Source organism: Bombina bombina, chromosome 2, assembly GCF_027579735.1.
Source record: "Bombina bombina isolate aBomBom1 chromosome 2, aBomBom1.pri, whole genome shotgun sequence".
NCBI lineage: Eukaryota > Metazoa > Chordata > Amphibia > Anura > Bombinatoridae > Bombina > Bombina bombina.
In genome coordinates this window covers 364,521,363-364,536,778 of record NC_069500.1, presented here as the reverse complement: position 1 = coordinate 364,536,778, position 15,416 = coordinate 364,521,363, and the positions used below count along the sequence as shown (strand labels likewise).

The following is a 15,416-nucleotide window of genomic DNA, read 5'->3' as shown; positions in this document are numbered from 1 at the left end:
TTTGGTTAGAAGCTTTAGCGCAACAAGTAACAGATCATAATTTTATAGCATTATTATTATTCTATAACATGCTAATAATTTTATTGGTGATACCATCTTTTGATATCATTAGAGTTGATGTCAGGTATATGTCTCTAGCTATTTTAGCTAGAAAAGCTTTATGGATTAAACTTGGAATGCTGACATGTCTTCTAAGTCAACTTTGCTTTCCCTTTCTTTCCAGGGTAAATAATCATTTTCGTTCCTTTTCTCATAACAAGGAACAAAAGCCTGATCCTTCATCCTCAGGAGCGTTATCAGTTTGGAAACTATTTCCAGTTTGGAATATATCCAAGCCTTATAGAAACCTATAGCCAGCTCCTAAGTACCTATGAAGGTGCGGCCCTTATTCCAGCTCAGCTGGTATGGGGCAGATTACGTTTTCTTCAAAGAAATTTGGATCAATTCCGTTCTTAATCTCTGGTTTCAGAAACATTGTTTCAGAAAGGTACAGAATTGGCTTCAAGTTAAGGCCTCCTGCTAAGAGATTCTTTTCTTTCCCGTGTCCCAGTTAACACAGCAAGGCTCAGCATTTCTGAAATGTGTTTCAGATCTAGAGTTGGCTGGATGCCAGTTCCAGTTCTGGAACAGGGGCTGGGGTTTTATTTTATCTCTTCATTGTACCAAAGAAGGTCAATTCCTTCAGACCGGTTCCGGATCTATCATTATTGAATCGTTATGTTAGGATACCAACATTCAAGATGGTTACTGTAGGACTATCCTGCCTTTTGTTTAGCAAGGGCATTATATGTCTACAATAGATTTACAGGATGTGTATCTGCATATTCCGATTCATCCAGATCATTTTTAGTGTCTGAGATTCTCTTTTTAGACAAGCATTACCAGTTTTGTGGCTCTACCGTTTGGCCTAGCCTCAGTTCCAAGAATTTTTTTTCAAAGGTTCTCGGTGCCCTTCTTTCTGTAATCAGAGAGTAGGGTTTTGGTATTTCCTTATTTGGACGATATCTTGGTACTTGCTCAGTCTTCTCATTTTCGAAGAATCTCATACAAATCGACTTGTGTTGTTTCTTCAAGTTCATGGTTGGAGGATCAATTTACCAATCAGTTCATTGATTCCTCAGACAAGGGTAACCTTTTTAGGTTTCTAGATAGATTCAGTGTCTATGACTCTGTCCTTGTCAGACAAGAGAAGTTTAACATTGATATCAGCTTGTCAAAACCTTCAGTCACAATCATTCCCTTTGGTAGCTTTATGCATGGAAATGTTGGGTCTTAGGACTGCCGCATCAGATGCGATCTCCTTTGCTCGTTTTCACATGCGACCTCTTCAGCTCTGTATGCTGAACCAATGGTGCAGGGATTACTCAAAGATATCTCAATTAATATCTTTAAACCGATTTTACGACACTCTCTGACATGGTGGACAGATCACTATCGTTTTAGTTCAGGGGGCTTCTTTGTTCTTCCGATCTGGACTATAATCTCTACAGATGCAAGTCTTACAGGTTGGGGAGCTGTGTGGGGGTATCTGACGGCACAAGGGGTTTGGGAATCTCAGGAGGTGAGATTTCCGATCAATATTTTGGAACTCCGTGCAATTTTCAGAGCCCTTCAGTCTTGGCCTCTTCTGAAGAGAGAGTTGTTCATTTGTTTTCAGATAGACAATGTCACAACTGTGGCATACATCAATCATCAAGGAGGGACTCACAGTCCTCTGGCTATGAAAGAAGTATCTCGAATTTTGGTTTGGGCGGAATCCAGCTCCTGTCTAATCTCTGCGGTTCATATCCCAGGTATGGACAATTGGAAAGCGGATTATCTCAGTCGCCAAACGTTGCATCCGGGCGAATCTTCTCTTCACCCAGAGGTATTTCTTCAGATTGTTCAAATGTGGGAACTTCCAGAAATAGATCTGATGGCTTCTCATCTAAACAAGAAACTTCCCAGGTATCTGTCCAGATCACGGGATCCTCAGGCGGAGGCAGTGGATGCATTATCACTTCCTTGGAAGTATCATCCTGCCTATATCTTTCCGCCTCTAGTTCTTCTTCCAAGAGTAATCTCCGAGATTCTGAAGGAATGCTCGTTTGTTCTGCTGGTAGCTCCGGCATGGCCTCACAGGTTTTGGTATGCGGATCTTGTCCGGATGGCCTCTTGCCAACCGTGGACTCTTCCGTTAAGCCCAGACCTTCTGTCTCAAGGTCCTTTTTTCCATCAGGATCTGAAATCCTTAAATTTAAAGGTATGGAGATTGAACGCTTGATTCTTGGTCAAAGAGGTTTCTCTGACTCTGTGATTTATACTATGTTACAGGCTCGTAAATCTGTATCCAGAGAGATATATTATAGAGTCTGGAAGACTTATATTTCTTGGTGTCTTTCTCATCATTTTTCTTGGCATTCTTTTAGAATACCGAGAATATTACAGTTTCTTCAGGATGGTTTAGATAAGGGTTTGTCCGCAAGTTCCTTGAAAGGTCAAATCTCTGCTCTTTCTGTTCTTTTTCACAGAAAGATTGCTATTCTTCCTGATATTCATTGTTTTGTACAAGCTTTGGTTCGTATAAAGCCTGTCATTAAGTCAATTTCTCCTCCTTGGAGTTTGAATTTGGTTCTGGGGGCTCTTCAAGCTCCTCCATTTGAAGCTATGCATTCATTGGATATTAAATTACTTTCTTGGAAAGTTTTGTTCCTTTTGGCCATTTCTTCTGCCAGAAGAGTTTCTGAATTATCTGCTCTTTCTTGTGAGTCTCCTTTTCTGATTTTTCATCAGGATAAGGCGGTGTTGCGAACTTCTTTTGAATTTTTACCTAAGTTGTGAATTCCAACAACATTAGTAGAGACATTGTGGTTCTTTCATTATGTCCTAATCCTAAGAATTCTAAGGAGAAATCGTTGCATTCTTTGGATGTTATTAGAGCTTTGAAATATTATGTTGAAGCTACTAAGTCTTTCCGAAAGACTTCTAGTTTATTTGTTATCTTTTCCGGTTTTAGAAAGGCCAGAAAACTTCTGCCATTTCTTTGGCATCTTGGTTGAAATCTTTAATTCATCTTGCCTATGTTGAGTCGGGTAAGACTCCGCCTCATAGGATTACAGCTCATTCTACTAGGTCAGTTTCTACTTTCCTGGGCGTTTAGGAATGAAGCTTCGGTTGATCAGATTTGCAAAGCGGCAACTTGGTCCTCTTTGCATACTTTTACCAAATTCTACCATTTTGATGTATTTTCTTCTTCTGAAGCAGTTTTTGGTAGAAAAGTACTTCAGGCAGCGGTTTCAGTTTGAATCTTCTGCTTATGTTTTTCATTAAACTTTATTTTGGGTGTGGATTATTTTCAGCAGGAATTGGCTGTCTTTATTTTATCCCTCCCTCTCTAGTGACTCTTGTGTGGAAAGATCCACATCTTGGGTAGTCATTATCCCATACGTCACTAGCTCATGGACTCTTGCTAATTACATGAAAGAAAACATAATTTATGTAAGAACTTACCTGATAAATTCATTTCTTTCATATTAGCAAGAGTCCATGAGGCCCGCCCTTTTTTGTGGTGGTTATGATTTTTTTGTATAAAGCACAATTATTCCAATTCCTTATTTTTTTATGCTTTCGCACTTTTTTCTTATCACCCCACTTCTTGGCTATTCGTTAAACTGAATTGTGGGTGTGGTGAGGGGTGTATTTATAGGCATTTTAAGGTTTGGGAAACTTTGCCCCTCCTGGTAGGAATGTATATCCCATACGTCACTAGCTCATGGACTCTTGCTAATATGAAAGAAATGAATTTATCAGGTAAGTTCTTACATAAATTATGTTTTTATTAGCCCCTGCGTGGCCTCGCAGGATCTGGTATGCAGACCTAGTGGAAATGTTCTCTTTCCACCTTGGAGACTACCTCTGAGGAAGGACTTCTGATTCTTGGTCTTTTCCTTCATCTAAATCTCTGAAGCTGACTGCTTGAAGATTGGACGCTTAGTTTTGTCTAAGCGGGCGGTTTTCTGAATTTATGCTTTCTTTAGGGTGGTCTGGAGAAGGGTTTGTCAGACAGTACCCTGAAGGGTCAGTTTTCTGCATTGTTTTTTTTGCTACATAAGCATCTTGTTATTGCCAGATGTGCAATCGTTTTGTCAGGCACTGGTCTACATCAGGCCTGTGTTTAAGTCAGTTGCTCCCCCTTAGGGTTTTGCCCATGTTCTTAAAGTTTTGCAGTAGGCTCTGTTTGAGCCTTTACTTTCCATAGATATTAAGTTATTTTGGAAGGTTTTGTTTCTCATTGCTATCTTTTCTGCTTGGAGAGTCTGGAGCTCTCAGTTTTTCAGTGTAATTTGCCTTATCTTATCTTTCCTGCAGTTAAGGCGGTTATTAGTACTAGTTAGGTTCTTCCTAAGTGGTTTCGGATAGATATATTAATCAGAAAATTGTTGTTCCTTCTCTGTGTTCTTATCTTTCTTCTTTATTTTTATCAACAGGCGACAAAGGATTGTCGCCAGTTTGCTCTGGGAAACATAAAGGTCAAAGAGCTTCAGCTACTTCTCTTTCTCTTTGGTTGAGTAGTATAATGGACAGCAGCCTCCTGAGAGAATTTCAGCTCATTTCACTAGGGCTGTCCCTTCTTCTTGGGCTTCAAGAAGGAAGTTTCTGTAGAACAGATTTGCAAGGCTGCAACTTGGTCCTCTTTGCATACTTTTTCCAAATTTGATATTTTTGTCTCAGCTGAGGCTTCTTTTGGGAGAATGGTTCTTCATGCAGTGGTGCCTTCTGTTAGGTTACCTGTCTTGTCCCTCCCTAATATCTGTGTCCTCTAGCTTGGGTATTGGTTACCACTAGTAATTGATGATTCTGTGAACTCACCATATCTTAGGAAAGAAAACATAATTTATGCTTACCTGATAAAGTTATTTATTTCCGAATATGGTGAGTCCACGGCCCACCATTTATTTTAAGACAGTTATTTTTAACTAAAATCTCAGGCAGCTCTACACCTTTTTGTTATCTTCTTTTTCCATTTTCCCTTCGGCTGAATGACTGGAGGTTATGGTTAAGGGAAGTGACATATATAGCAGCTTTTCCGTGGTGCTCTTTGCCTCCTCCTGCTGGCCAGGAGTAATTTTCCCACTAGTAATTGATGATTCCGTGGACTCACCATATCCGGAAATAAATACATTTATCAGGTAAGCCTAAATTCTGGGTTTTTTTCTTTCATGATTTACATAGAGCATGCAATTTCTCTTGTTAAGTGTATCCAGTCCACGGATCATCCATTACTTGTGGGATATTCTCCTTCCCAACAGGAAGTTGCAAGAGGATCACCCACAGCAGAGCTGCTATATAGCTCCTCCCCTTTCTTCAATCAAAAGTTTGTTATTTTTAAATGGTACCGGAGTGTACTGTTTATCTCAGGCAGTATTTAGAAGAAGAATCTGCCTGCGTTTTCTATGATCTTAGCAGAAGTAACTAAGATCCTTTCCTGTTCTCACATATTCTGAGGAGTGAGGTAACTTCAGAGGGGGAATAGCGTGCAGGTTTTCCTGCAATAAGGTATGTGCAGTTAAAATATTTTTCTAGGGATGGAATTTGCTAGAAAATGCTGCTGATACCGAAGTAATGTAAGTAAAGCCTTAAATGCAGTGATAGCGACTGGTATCAGGCTTATTAATAGAGATACATACTCTTATAAAAGTGTATTTTAAAACGTTTGCTGGCATGTTTAATCATTTTTTACATATGTTTGGTGATAAAACTTATTGGGGCCTAGTTTTTTCCACATGGCTGGCTTGAATTTTGCCTAGAAACAGTTCCCTGAGGCTTCCCACTGTTGTAATATGAGTGGGAGGGGCCTATTTTGGCGTTTTTTTTGCACAGCAAAAATTACAGACACAGACATCCAGCTTCTTCCTGCATGATCCAGGACTTCTCTGAAGGGCTCAAAAGACTTCAAAAGTCGTATTGAGGGAGGTAAAAAGCCACAGTAGAGCTGTGGCAGTTCTTGTGACTGTTTAAAAAACGTTTTTTGTCATTTGTTATTCCGTTTTTGGTATTAAGGGGTTAATCATCCATTTGCAAGTGGGTGCAATGCTCTGCTAACTTATTACATAGACTGTAAAAATTTTGTTAGTGTAACTGCATTTTTTCACTGTTATTTCAAAATTTGGGAAAATTTGTGTTTCTTAAAGGCGCAGTAACGTTTTTTATATTGCTTGTAAACTTGTTTTAAAGTGTTTTCCAAGCTTGCTAGTCTAATTGCTAGTCTGTTTAAACATGTCTGACACAGAGGAACCTACTTGTTCATTATGTTTGAAAGCCATGGTGGAGCCCCATAGGAGAATGTGTACTAAATGTATTGATTTCACCTTAAACAGTAAAGATCAGTCTTTATCTATAAAAGAATTATCACCAAAGGGTTCTGTTGAGGGGGAAGTTATGCCGACTAACTCTCCCCACGTGTCGGACCCTTCGCCTCCCTCTCAGGGGACGCATGCTAATATGGCGCCAATTACATCAACGACGCCCATAGCGATTACCTTGCAGGACATGGCTGCAATCATGAATAATACCCTGTCAGAGGTATTATCTAGATTGCCTGAATTAAGAGGCAAGCGCGATAGCTCTGGGGTTAGGAGAGATACAGAGCGTGCAAATGCTGTTAGAGCCATGTCTGATACTGCGTCACAGTATGCAGAACATGAGGACGGAGAGCTTCAGTCTGTGGGTGACATCTCTGACTCGGGGAAACCTGATTCAGAGATTTCTAATTTTAAATTTAAGCTTGAGAACCTCCATGTATTGCTTGGGGAGGTTTTAGCTGCTCTGAATGACTGTAACACAGTTGCAATGCCAGAGAAATTGTGTAGGCTGGATAGATACTATGCGGTGCCGGTGTGTACTGACGTTTTTCCTATACCTAAAAGGCTTACAGAAATTATTAGCAAGGAGTGGGATAGACCCGGTGTGCCCTTTTCCCCACCTCCTATATTTAGAAAAATGTTTCCAATAGACGCCACTACACAGGACTTATGGCAGACGGTCCCTAAGCTGGAGGGAGCAGTTTCTACTTTAGCAAAGCGTACCACTATCCCGGTTGAGGACAGTTGTGCTTTTTCAGATCCAATGGATAAAAAATTGGAGGGTTACCTTAAGAAAATGTTTATTCAACAAGGTTTTATTTTACAGCCCCTTGCATGCATTGCGCCTGTCACTGCTGCGGCGGCGGCATTCTGGTTTGAGACCCTGGAAGAGGCCATCCAGACAGCTCCATTGAATGAAATTATTGACAAGCTTAGAACGCTTAAGCTAGCTAACTCATTTGTTTCTGATGCCATTGTTCATTTGACTAAACTAACGGCTAAGAATTCCGGATTCGCCATCCAGGCGCGTAGGGCGATATGGCTTAAATCCTGGTCAGCTGACGTGACTTCAAAGTCTAAATTACTCAACATTCCTTTCAAGGGGCAGAACTTATTCGGGCCTGGCTTGAAGGAAATTATTGCTGACATTACTGGAGGCAAGGGTCATACCCTTCCTCAGGACAGGGCCAAATCAAAGGCCAAACAGTCTAATTTTCGTGCCTTTCGAAATTTCAAGGCAGGAGCAGCATCAACTTCCTCCGCTTCAAAACAAGAGGGAACTGTTGCTCATTCCAGACAGGCCTGGAAACCTAACCAGTCCTGGAACAAGGGCAAGCAGGCCAGGAAACCTGCTGCTGCTCCCAAGACAGCATGAAGGAACGGCCCCCTATCCGGAAACGGATCTAGTGGGGGGCAGACTTTCTCTCTTCGCCCAGGCGTGGGCAAGAGATGTTCAGGATCCCTGGGCGTTGGAGATCATATCTCAGGGATATCTTCTGGACTTCAAAGCTTCTCCTCCACAAGGGAGATTTCATCTTTCAAGGTTATCAGCAAACCAGATAAAGAAAGAGGCATTCCTAAGCTGTGTGCAAGACCTCCTAGTAATGGGAGTGATCCATCCAGTTCCGCGGACGGAACAAGGACAGGGATTTTATTCAAATCTGTTTGTGGTTCCCAAGAAAGAGGGAACCTTCAGACCAATCTTGGATCTAAAGATCTTAAACAAATTCCTCAGAGTTCCATCATTCAAAATGGAAACTATTCGGACCATCCTACCCATGATCCAAGAGGGTCAGTACATGACCACAGTGGACTTAAAGGATGCCTACCTTCACATACCGATTCACAAAGATCATCATCGGTTCCTAAGGTTTGCCTTTCTAGACAGGCATTACCAATTTGTAGCTCTTCCCTTCGGGTTGGCCACTGCCCCGAGAATTTTTACTAAGGTTCTGGGCTCACTCCTGGTGGTCCTAAGACCGCGAGGCATAGCGGTGGCTCCGTATCTAGACGACATCCTGATACAGGCGTCAAGCTTTCAAATTGCCAAGTCTCATACAGAGATAGTTCTGGCATTTCTGAGGTCGCATGGGTGGAAAGTGAACGTGGAAAAGAGTTCTCTATCACCACTCACAAGAGTCTCCTTCCTAGGGACTCTTATAGATTCTGTAGAGATGAAAATTTACCTGACGGAGTCCAGGTTATCAAAACTTCTAAATGCTTGCCGTGTCCTTCATTCCATTCCACGCCCGTCAGTGGCTCAGTGCATGGAAGTAATCGGCTTAATGGTAGCGGCAATGGACATAGTGCCATTTGCGCGCCTGCATCTCAGACCGCTGCAATTATGCATGCTAAGTCAGTGGAATGGGGATTACTCAGATTTGTCCCCTCTACTAAATGTGGATCAAGAGACCAGAAATTTGCTTCTCTGGTGGCTTTCTCGGGTCCATCTGTCCAAGGGTATGACCTTTCGCAGGCCAGATTGGACGATTGTAACAACAGATGCCAGCCTTCTAGGTTGGGGCGCAGTCTGGAACTCCCTGAAGGCTCAGGGATCGTGGACTCAGGAGGAGAAACTCCTCCCAATAAATATTCTGGAGTTAAGAGCAATATTCAATGCTCTTCTAGCTTGGCCTCAGTTAGCAACACTGAGGTTCATCAGATTTCAGTCGGACAACATCACGACTGTGGCTTACATCAACCATCAAGGGGGAACCAGGAGTTCCCTAGCGATGTTAGAAGTCTCAAAGATAATTCGCTGGGCAGAGTCTCACTCTTGCCACCTGTCAGTGATCCACATCCCAGGCGTAGAGAACTGGGAGGCGGATTTTCTAAGTCGTCAGACTTTTCATCCGGGTAGTGGGAACTCCATCCGGAGGTGTTTGCTCAACTGCTCCATCGTTGGGGCAAACCAGAACTGGATCTCATGGCGTCTCGCCAGAACGCCAAGCTTCCTTGTTACGGATCCAGGTCCAGGGACCCGGGAGCAACGCTGATAGATGCTCTAGCAGCTCCTTGGTTCTTCAACCTAGCCTATGTGTTTACACCGTTTCCTCTGCTCCCTCGACTGATTGCCAAAATCAAACAGGAGAGAGCATCAGTGATTCTGATAGCGCCTGCGTGGCCACGGTGGACCTGGTATGCAGACCTAGTGTCATCTCTTCCACCATGGACTCTGCCTCTGAGGCAGGACCTTCTAATACAAGGTCCTTTCAATCATCCAAATCTAATTTCTCTGAGACTGACTGCATGGAGATTGAACGCTTGATTCTATCAAGGCGTGGCTTCTCCGAGTCAGTCATTGATACCTTAATACAGGCTCGGAAGCCTGTCACCAGGAAAATCTACCATAAGATATGGCGTAAATATCTTTATTGGTGTGAATCCAAGAGTTACTCATGGAGTAAGGTTAGGATTCCTAGGATATTGTCCTTTCTCCAAGAGGGTTTGGACAAAGGCTTATCAGCTAGTTCTTTAAAAGCACAGATCTCTGCTCTGTCTATTCTTTTGCATAAGCGTCTGGCAGAAGTTCCAGACGTCCAAGCATTTTGTCAGGCTTTGGTTAGGATTAAGCCTGTGTTTAAAACTGTTGCTCCCCCGTGGAGCTTGAACTTGGTTCTTAAAGTTCTTCAGGGAGTTCCCTTTGAACCCCTTCATTCCATTGATATTAAACTTTTATCTTGGAATGTTCTGTTTTTGATGGCTATTTTCTCGGCTTGAAGAGTCTCTGAGTTATCTGCCTTACATTGTGATTCTCCTTATCTGATTTTTCATTCAGACAAGGTAGTTCTGCGTACCAAACCTGGGTTTTTACCTAAGGTGGTTTCTAACAGGAATATCAATCAAGAGATTGTTGTGCCATCATTGTGTCCTAATCCTTCTTCAAAGAAGGAACGTCTTTTGCATAATCTGGACGTAGTCCGTGCCTTGAAGTTTTACTTACAGGCTACTAAAGATTTTCGTCAAACATCTGCCCTGTTTGTCGTTTACTCTGGACAGAGGAGAGGTCAAAAAGCTTCGGCAACCTCTCTCTCCTTTTGGCTTCGGAGCATAATACGCTTAGCCTATGAGACTGCTGGACAGCAGCCCCCTGAAAGGATTACAGCTCATTCTACTAGAGCTGTGGCTTCCACCTGGGCCTTTAAAAATGAGGCCTCTGTTGAACAGATTTGCAAGGCTGCGACTTGGTCTTCGCTTCACACCTTTTCCAAATTTGACACTTTTGCTTCTTCGGAGGCTGTTTTTGGGAGAAAGGTTCTACAGGCAGTGGTTCCTTCCGTTTAAGTTCCTGCCTTGTCCCTCCCATCATCCGTGTACTTTAGCTTTGGTTTTGGTATCCCACAAGTAATGGATGATCCGTGGACTGGATACACTTAACAAGAGAAAACATAATTTATGCTTACCTGATAAATTTATTTCTCTTGTAGTGTATCCAGTCCACGGCCCGCCCTGTCCTTTTAAGGCATGTCTAAATTTTAATTAAACTACAGTCACCACTGCACCCTATGGTTTCTCCTTTCTCGGCTTGTTTCGGTCGAATGACTGGATATGGCAGTGAGGGGAGGAGCTATATAGCAGCTCTGCTGTGGGTGATCCTCTTGCAACTTCCTGTTGGGAAGGAGAATATCCCACAAGTAATGGATGATCCGTGGACTGGATACACTACAAGAGAAATAAATTTATCAGGTAAGCATAAATTATGTTTTTATGTTAAAATAGTTTTTATTGAAACAACATCTTCTAACATGACACATGCCTTATACAGTTGTTTACAAAATCATCTCATCAGGTATTGACATACAATATTTAGTACATTTCGTTTTCAAGTTTACAGTTCTGACATTGATATCCTCTGTATACAATAGGTTCTCAAAACTGGTATCTCATACCTGATATGTTTCTCATGAAAGACAGTCAACATATAACTCATTTTCTTATTACCAAAAAATAAAATTAATTGAACAAAGAATAATTGAACAAACAAACATAACATTTGGTCCTTAAGGATCTATTAATCAAATATCAATATAATCTCTAGTAAATAATTCTTCTAGTGTTTCTCCCTCCATCAATGCTGAAGGGGAACCATCGTTACCTGGTCTACTCTTACAGCCTAATTTATTCCTTGCATAGACTGACGTGCATCCTACCTCTATTCCCGTTTTCCATTTAAACTGTACTCCTGTCAACAATTGTGGTATTAAGTTGAATTGGTTAAATCGAAAGCGTTATCCAGTAAAACCAGATTTTGTGAAATATATCAATCATGCCCAATATCATTGCTGCTGTTTCATGTAAGGAGTATGTCATTTTAAATCTTTCTAATATTTCATTCCACGTCGGTACTCCCTCCTTCCAGTATCTAGCGATACTTACCCATGTGACCGTGCAAAGTAGAGCATGCAATTTTAAAGGGACACTGAACCCAAATTTTTTTCTATCATGATTCAGATAGAGCATGCAATTTTAAAGGGACACTGAACCCAAAATTTTTCTTTCATGATTCAGATAGAGCATGCGATTTTAAGCAACTTTCTAATTTACTTCTATTATCAATTATTCTTCCTTCTCTTGCTATCATTATTTGAAAAAGAAGGCATCTAAGCTAAGGAGCCATCAAATGTTTGGTTTCAGAACCATGGACAGCACTGGTTTATTGGTGCTGTCCAATCAGCAAGGACAACCCAGGTTGTTCACCAAAAATGGGCCGGCATCTAAACTTACATTCTTGCTTTTCAAATAAACATACCAAGAGAATGAAGAAAAATTGATAATAGGAGTAAATTGGTAAGTTGTTTAAAATTGCATGCTCTATCTGAATCACAAAAGAAAAAAATTGGGCACAGTGTCCCTTTAAGCAACTTTCTAATTTACTTCTATTATCAAATTCTTTTCATTCTCTTGGTATCTTTATTTGAAAGTTTAAGTTTAGATGACGGCCCATTTTTGGTGAACACACTGTGTTGTTCTTGCTGATTGGTGGGTAAATTCACCTACCAATAAACAAGTGCTTTCCATGGTTCTGAACCAAAAAAAATAGCTTAGATGCCTTCTTTTTCAAATAAAGAAAGCAAGAGAACGAAGAAAAATTGATAATAGGAGTAAATTAGAAAGTTGTTTAAAATTGTATGCTCTATCTGAATCACGAAAGAAAGAAATTTGGGTTCAGTGTCCCTTTAAGCTTTTTTCTGCAGCATACGCACATATCCTGTGAGGGCTGTGCACCAGTATGCAAACACCACACCTTCTCAGAGAGTCAGTGGTGGCTTGTATGCCACACATTTAAGTCTTCACAGAAGCAATACGCACCATCTTCAGCTTCCTGAGAAGGTGTAGTGTTTGCATACTGGTGCACAGCCCTCACAGGGTATGTGCGTATGCCGCAGTAAAACAGTAATAATTTTTACTAGACGTATTTTTGCTAATGAAAGTATATTGTAAAAATGCTTTTATTTCTAATTGAAATGCCTTTATGCACATTTTAATTTTGACCTTTGTGTCCCTTTAAACAACTTTCTAATTTACTCATATTATCAATTTTTCTTTGTTCTCTTGCTATCTTCATTTGAAAAAGAAGGCATCTAAGCTAAGGAGCCAGACAATGTCTGGTTCAGACCCTGGACAGCATTTATCCACCAATCAGCAGAGACAACCCAGGTTGTGAACCAAAAATGGCCCGGCTTCTAAACTTACATTCTTGCTTTTCAAATAAAGATAGCAAGATAATGAAGAAAAATTGATACTAGGAGTACATTAGAAAGTTGCTTAATTAATTGCATGCTCTATCTGAAATATGAAAGATAAAATTTGGGTTCAGTGTCCCTTTAATGTCCCTTTAAAAAAAGAGGAAAAGTTTTTATAGCATAACCAATTAGAGTAAATATTGACCTAGCTTAGACATAGACTGAACGACTGTTGTCCGCTTAATGTATGACTTTCATTAATCTTTTTAACATTCCTGAAACTCTCATAGTGATTTACGTGCTTTGGATGTAGCTAAGCGCAAGTGTCTCACATCTGGAACAGCGTGCTCAATCTTTACTGGTCTTCCTCTTGATAACAAAGAAAGGGAGATGGAGAACTTACCTGAGGCGCTTTATTTGCCAGATAGGTAAGGACATTGGGATTTAATGGTCTGTAGTAGCCTCTTTCTCTAGTTTGTCTAGTACATTTTGATGTTGTCATGAAAGGCCCTCCACAACAAAGCTAAACTATGTGATACATTTTAAAATCTCCTCATCTAGGTGCAGCAAAAAAATAGTGTCCCTTAAAATTATTTTCACACCCACAATCCTTCATTTTAACCTATCAATATTATGGTAGTAACTTACAATAAAGGGATACAAATGTGCAAATAAATATTCTAATGTGTTAGATCATAATACCCCACACTCTGCCGCCCACTCGAAAAGTCAATTTTTCTGTGAGCTACAGGTTGTTGTCCAATCAGTGTAATAGCTACAACAAAAGTGCCATATGGGGAGAGCACCGATTGGGCAACAATTCAAACCATTAGCTCACAGAAAAATGTACTTTTCAAGTGGACAGTGGAGTATTTTAATTTTTTATCTATATTAAAAAGCAAGTTATAGGCCAACTTTATTAAAATTGATGAATGAAACTCCATCTATAATATCACTAACATTCTGCATCAAAGTGATTGTAAACTCTCCCCTTTATAAACTTAAACTCCCTGCAAAGGGGCTAAACACTTAGTTAAAGTCAGGTCCAGTGCAGCAATGTACTACTGAGAGCTAGCTTAACACATCTGGTGAGCCAATGACAAGAGGCATATGTGTGCAAGCAACAATCACAAGCTCCCAGGAGTGTATTACTGTTCCTGTGCCTACCACAAAGGGTGCAAAAAGTACATTTATTAATGAAAGTAAATAGAAAGTCTAAGGGACTTTCATGTCTCTTTAAATTCTTTGTATGGCAGTGCCACAACTATTTGTTTAGTTGGCCTTGATAGGTCATTTTAGATGCAATAGAAAATTGTTAAAGTACTATTTCAAGATGATTTATTAAGCTGCATTTACAGCTTTTGAGGCTTTGCAGTGCAGGTGCATGAGTGAGCTAGCAACCACAAATTTAAGAAGCAGAGACTTTGTTTATCCTCCCCGCCACATCAGAGGGGGTGAGATAAATTATCCCCACACTTACTTGGTTGTATGAGAGCAGGGGGCATGAGAGCTTTTTGTGCAATGTTAACTGTTGCAAGTGGCAATATCAGGCAGACATGTTCTCTAGTTGAGAAGGTCCATCTGCAGTCTTGATACATTTTCCCCTTGTTTTATTACTAGGCGATTTGTTTGTCTAACAGGACATGATACTTAGATAAGAATTATTATTTTTTAATCTAAGAGTGATTTAAATGTACATTCTCTTCTGTTGTGGCTGGTACAGCTACCTTTGATGCCATACTTTTTCCTATTGTTCTTGCTCCTGCCAGTTTCTCATTGTAGATAACTGAATGAGGCGGGAGGTAACTTTTCCATCTTAATATGGGAAGAGTCCACAGCTGCATTCCTTACTTGTGGGAAATACTGAACCTGGCCGCCAGGAGGAGGCAAATACACCCCAGCCAAAGGCTTAGAGTGAATGTTAATTTTGATGCTAAAGTGCCCGGTTTTTAAAAATTTGATTAAAAACAGGGGCACTTTAATTCATCAAAATTTACATTTCACTTGTGAAAAAAAAAACTTACCTTTTAATCTCAACAGCAGCTCCAGCTTCCTCCACCCGTCGCAAAGCCTCTTCCCAGGTCTAAAATTAGGAATCCGGCTTCCTCCAATCAGAGCATTGAATCAGACCCTGATTCCCCCGGGGGGAAAGTTGTGATTGGAGGATGACCTATCAATAATTTCTGACATCAGAAATGGCTTATAGGCAAACCAAAGGAGTAATGAACAGCAACTGTCTGTCAAACCACTGAAAACAATATTCCTCAATCAGTCCAGTTCAGTTCAAAATACTGTATAAATGTCATCTAAAGGGACCCGATACCATTAAACATGAACGCCAGCACTTGTAAAGCATACACTCACACAACGGCTCTCCTGAAAAATCCCCTTG

The 15,416-nt window shown here is 40.7% G+C and overlaps 1 protein-coding gene across 1 annotated transcript in view; it reads left to right on the top strand.

The window, feature by feature from the left end:
* Positions 1-15,416, top strand: part of MPHOSPH9 (M-phase phosphoprotein 9) — an 855,600-nt gene that overhangs the window by 579,455 nt on the left and 260,729 nt on the right. Inside the window, exon 16 of the mRNA XM_053699773.1 lies at positions 13,315-13,452. Coding sequence (XP_053555748.1) covers positions 13,315-13,452 — 138 coding nt within the window. The remainder of the gene's footprint in view (positions 1-13,314; positions 13,453-15,416) is intronic.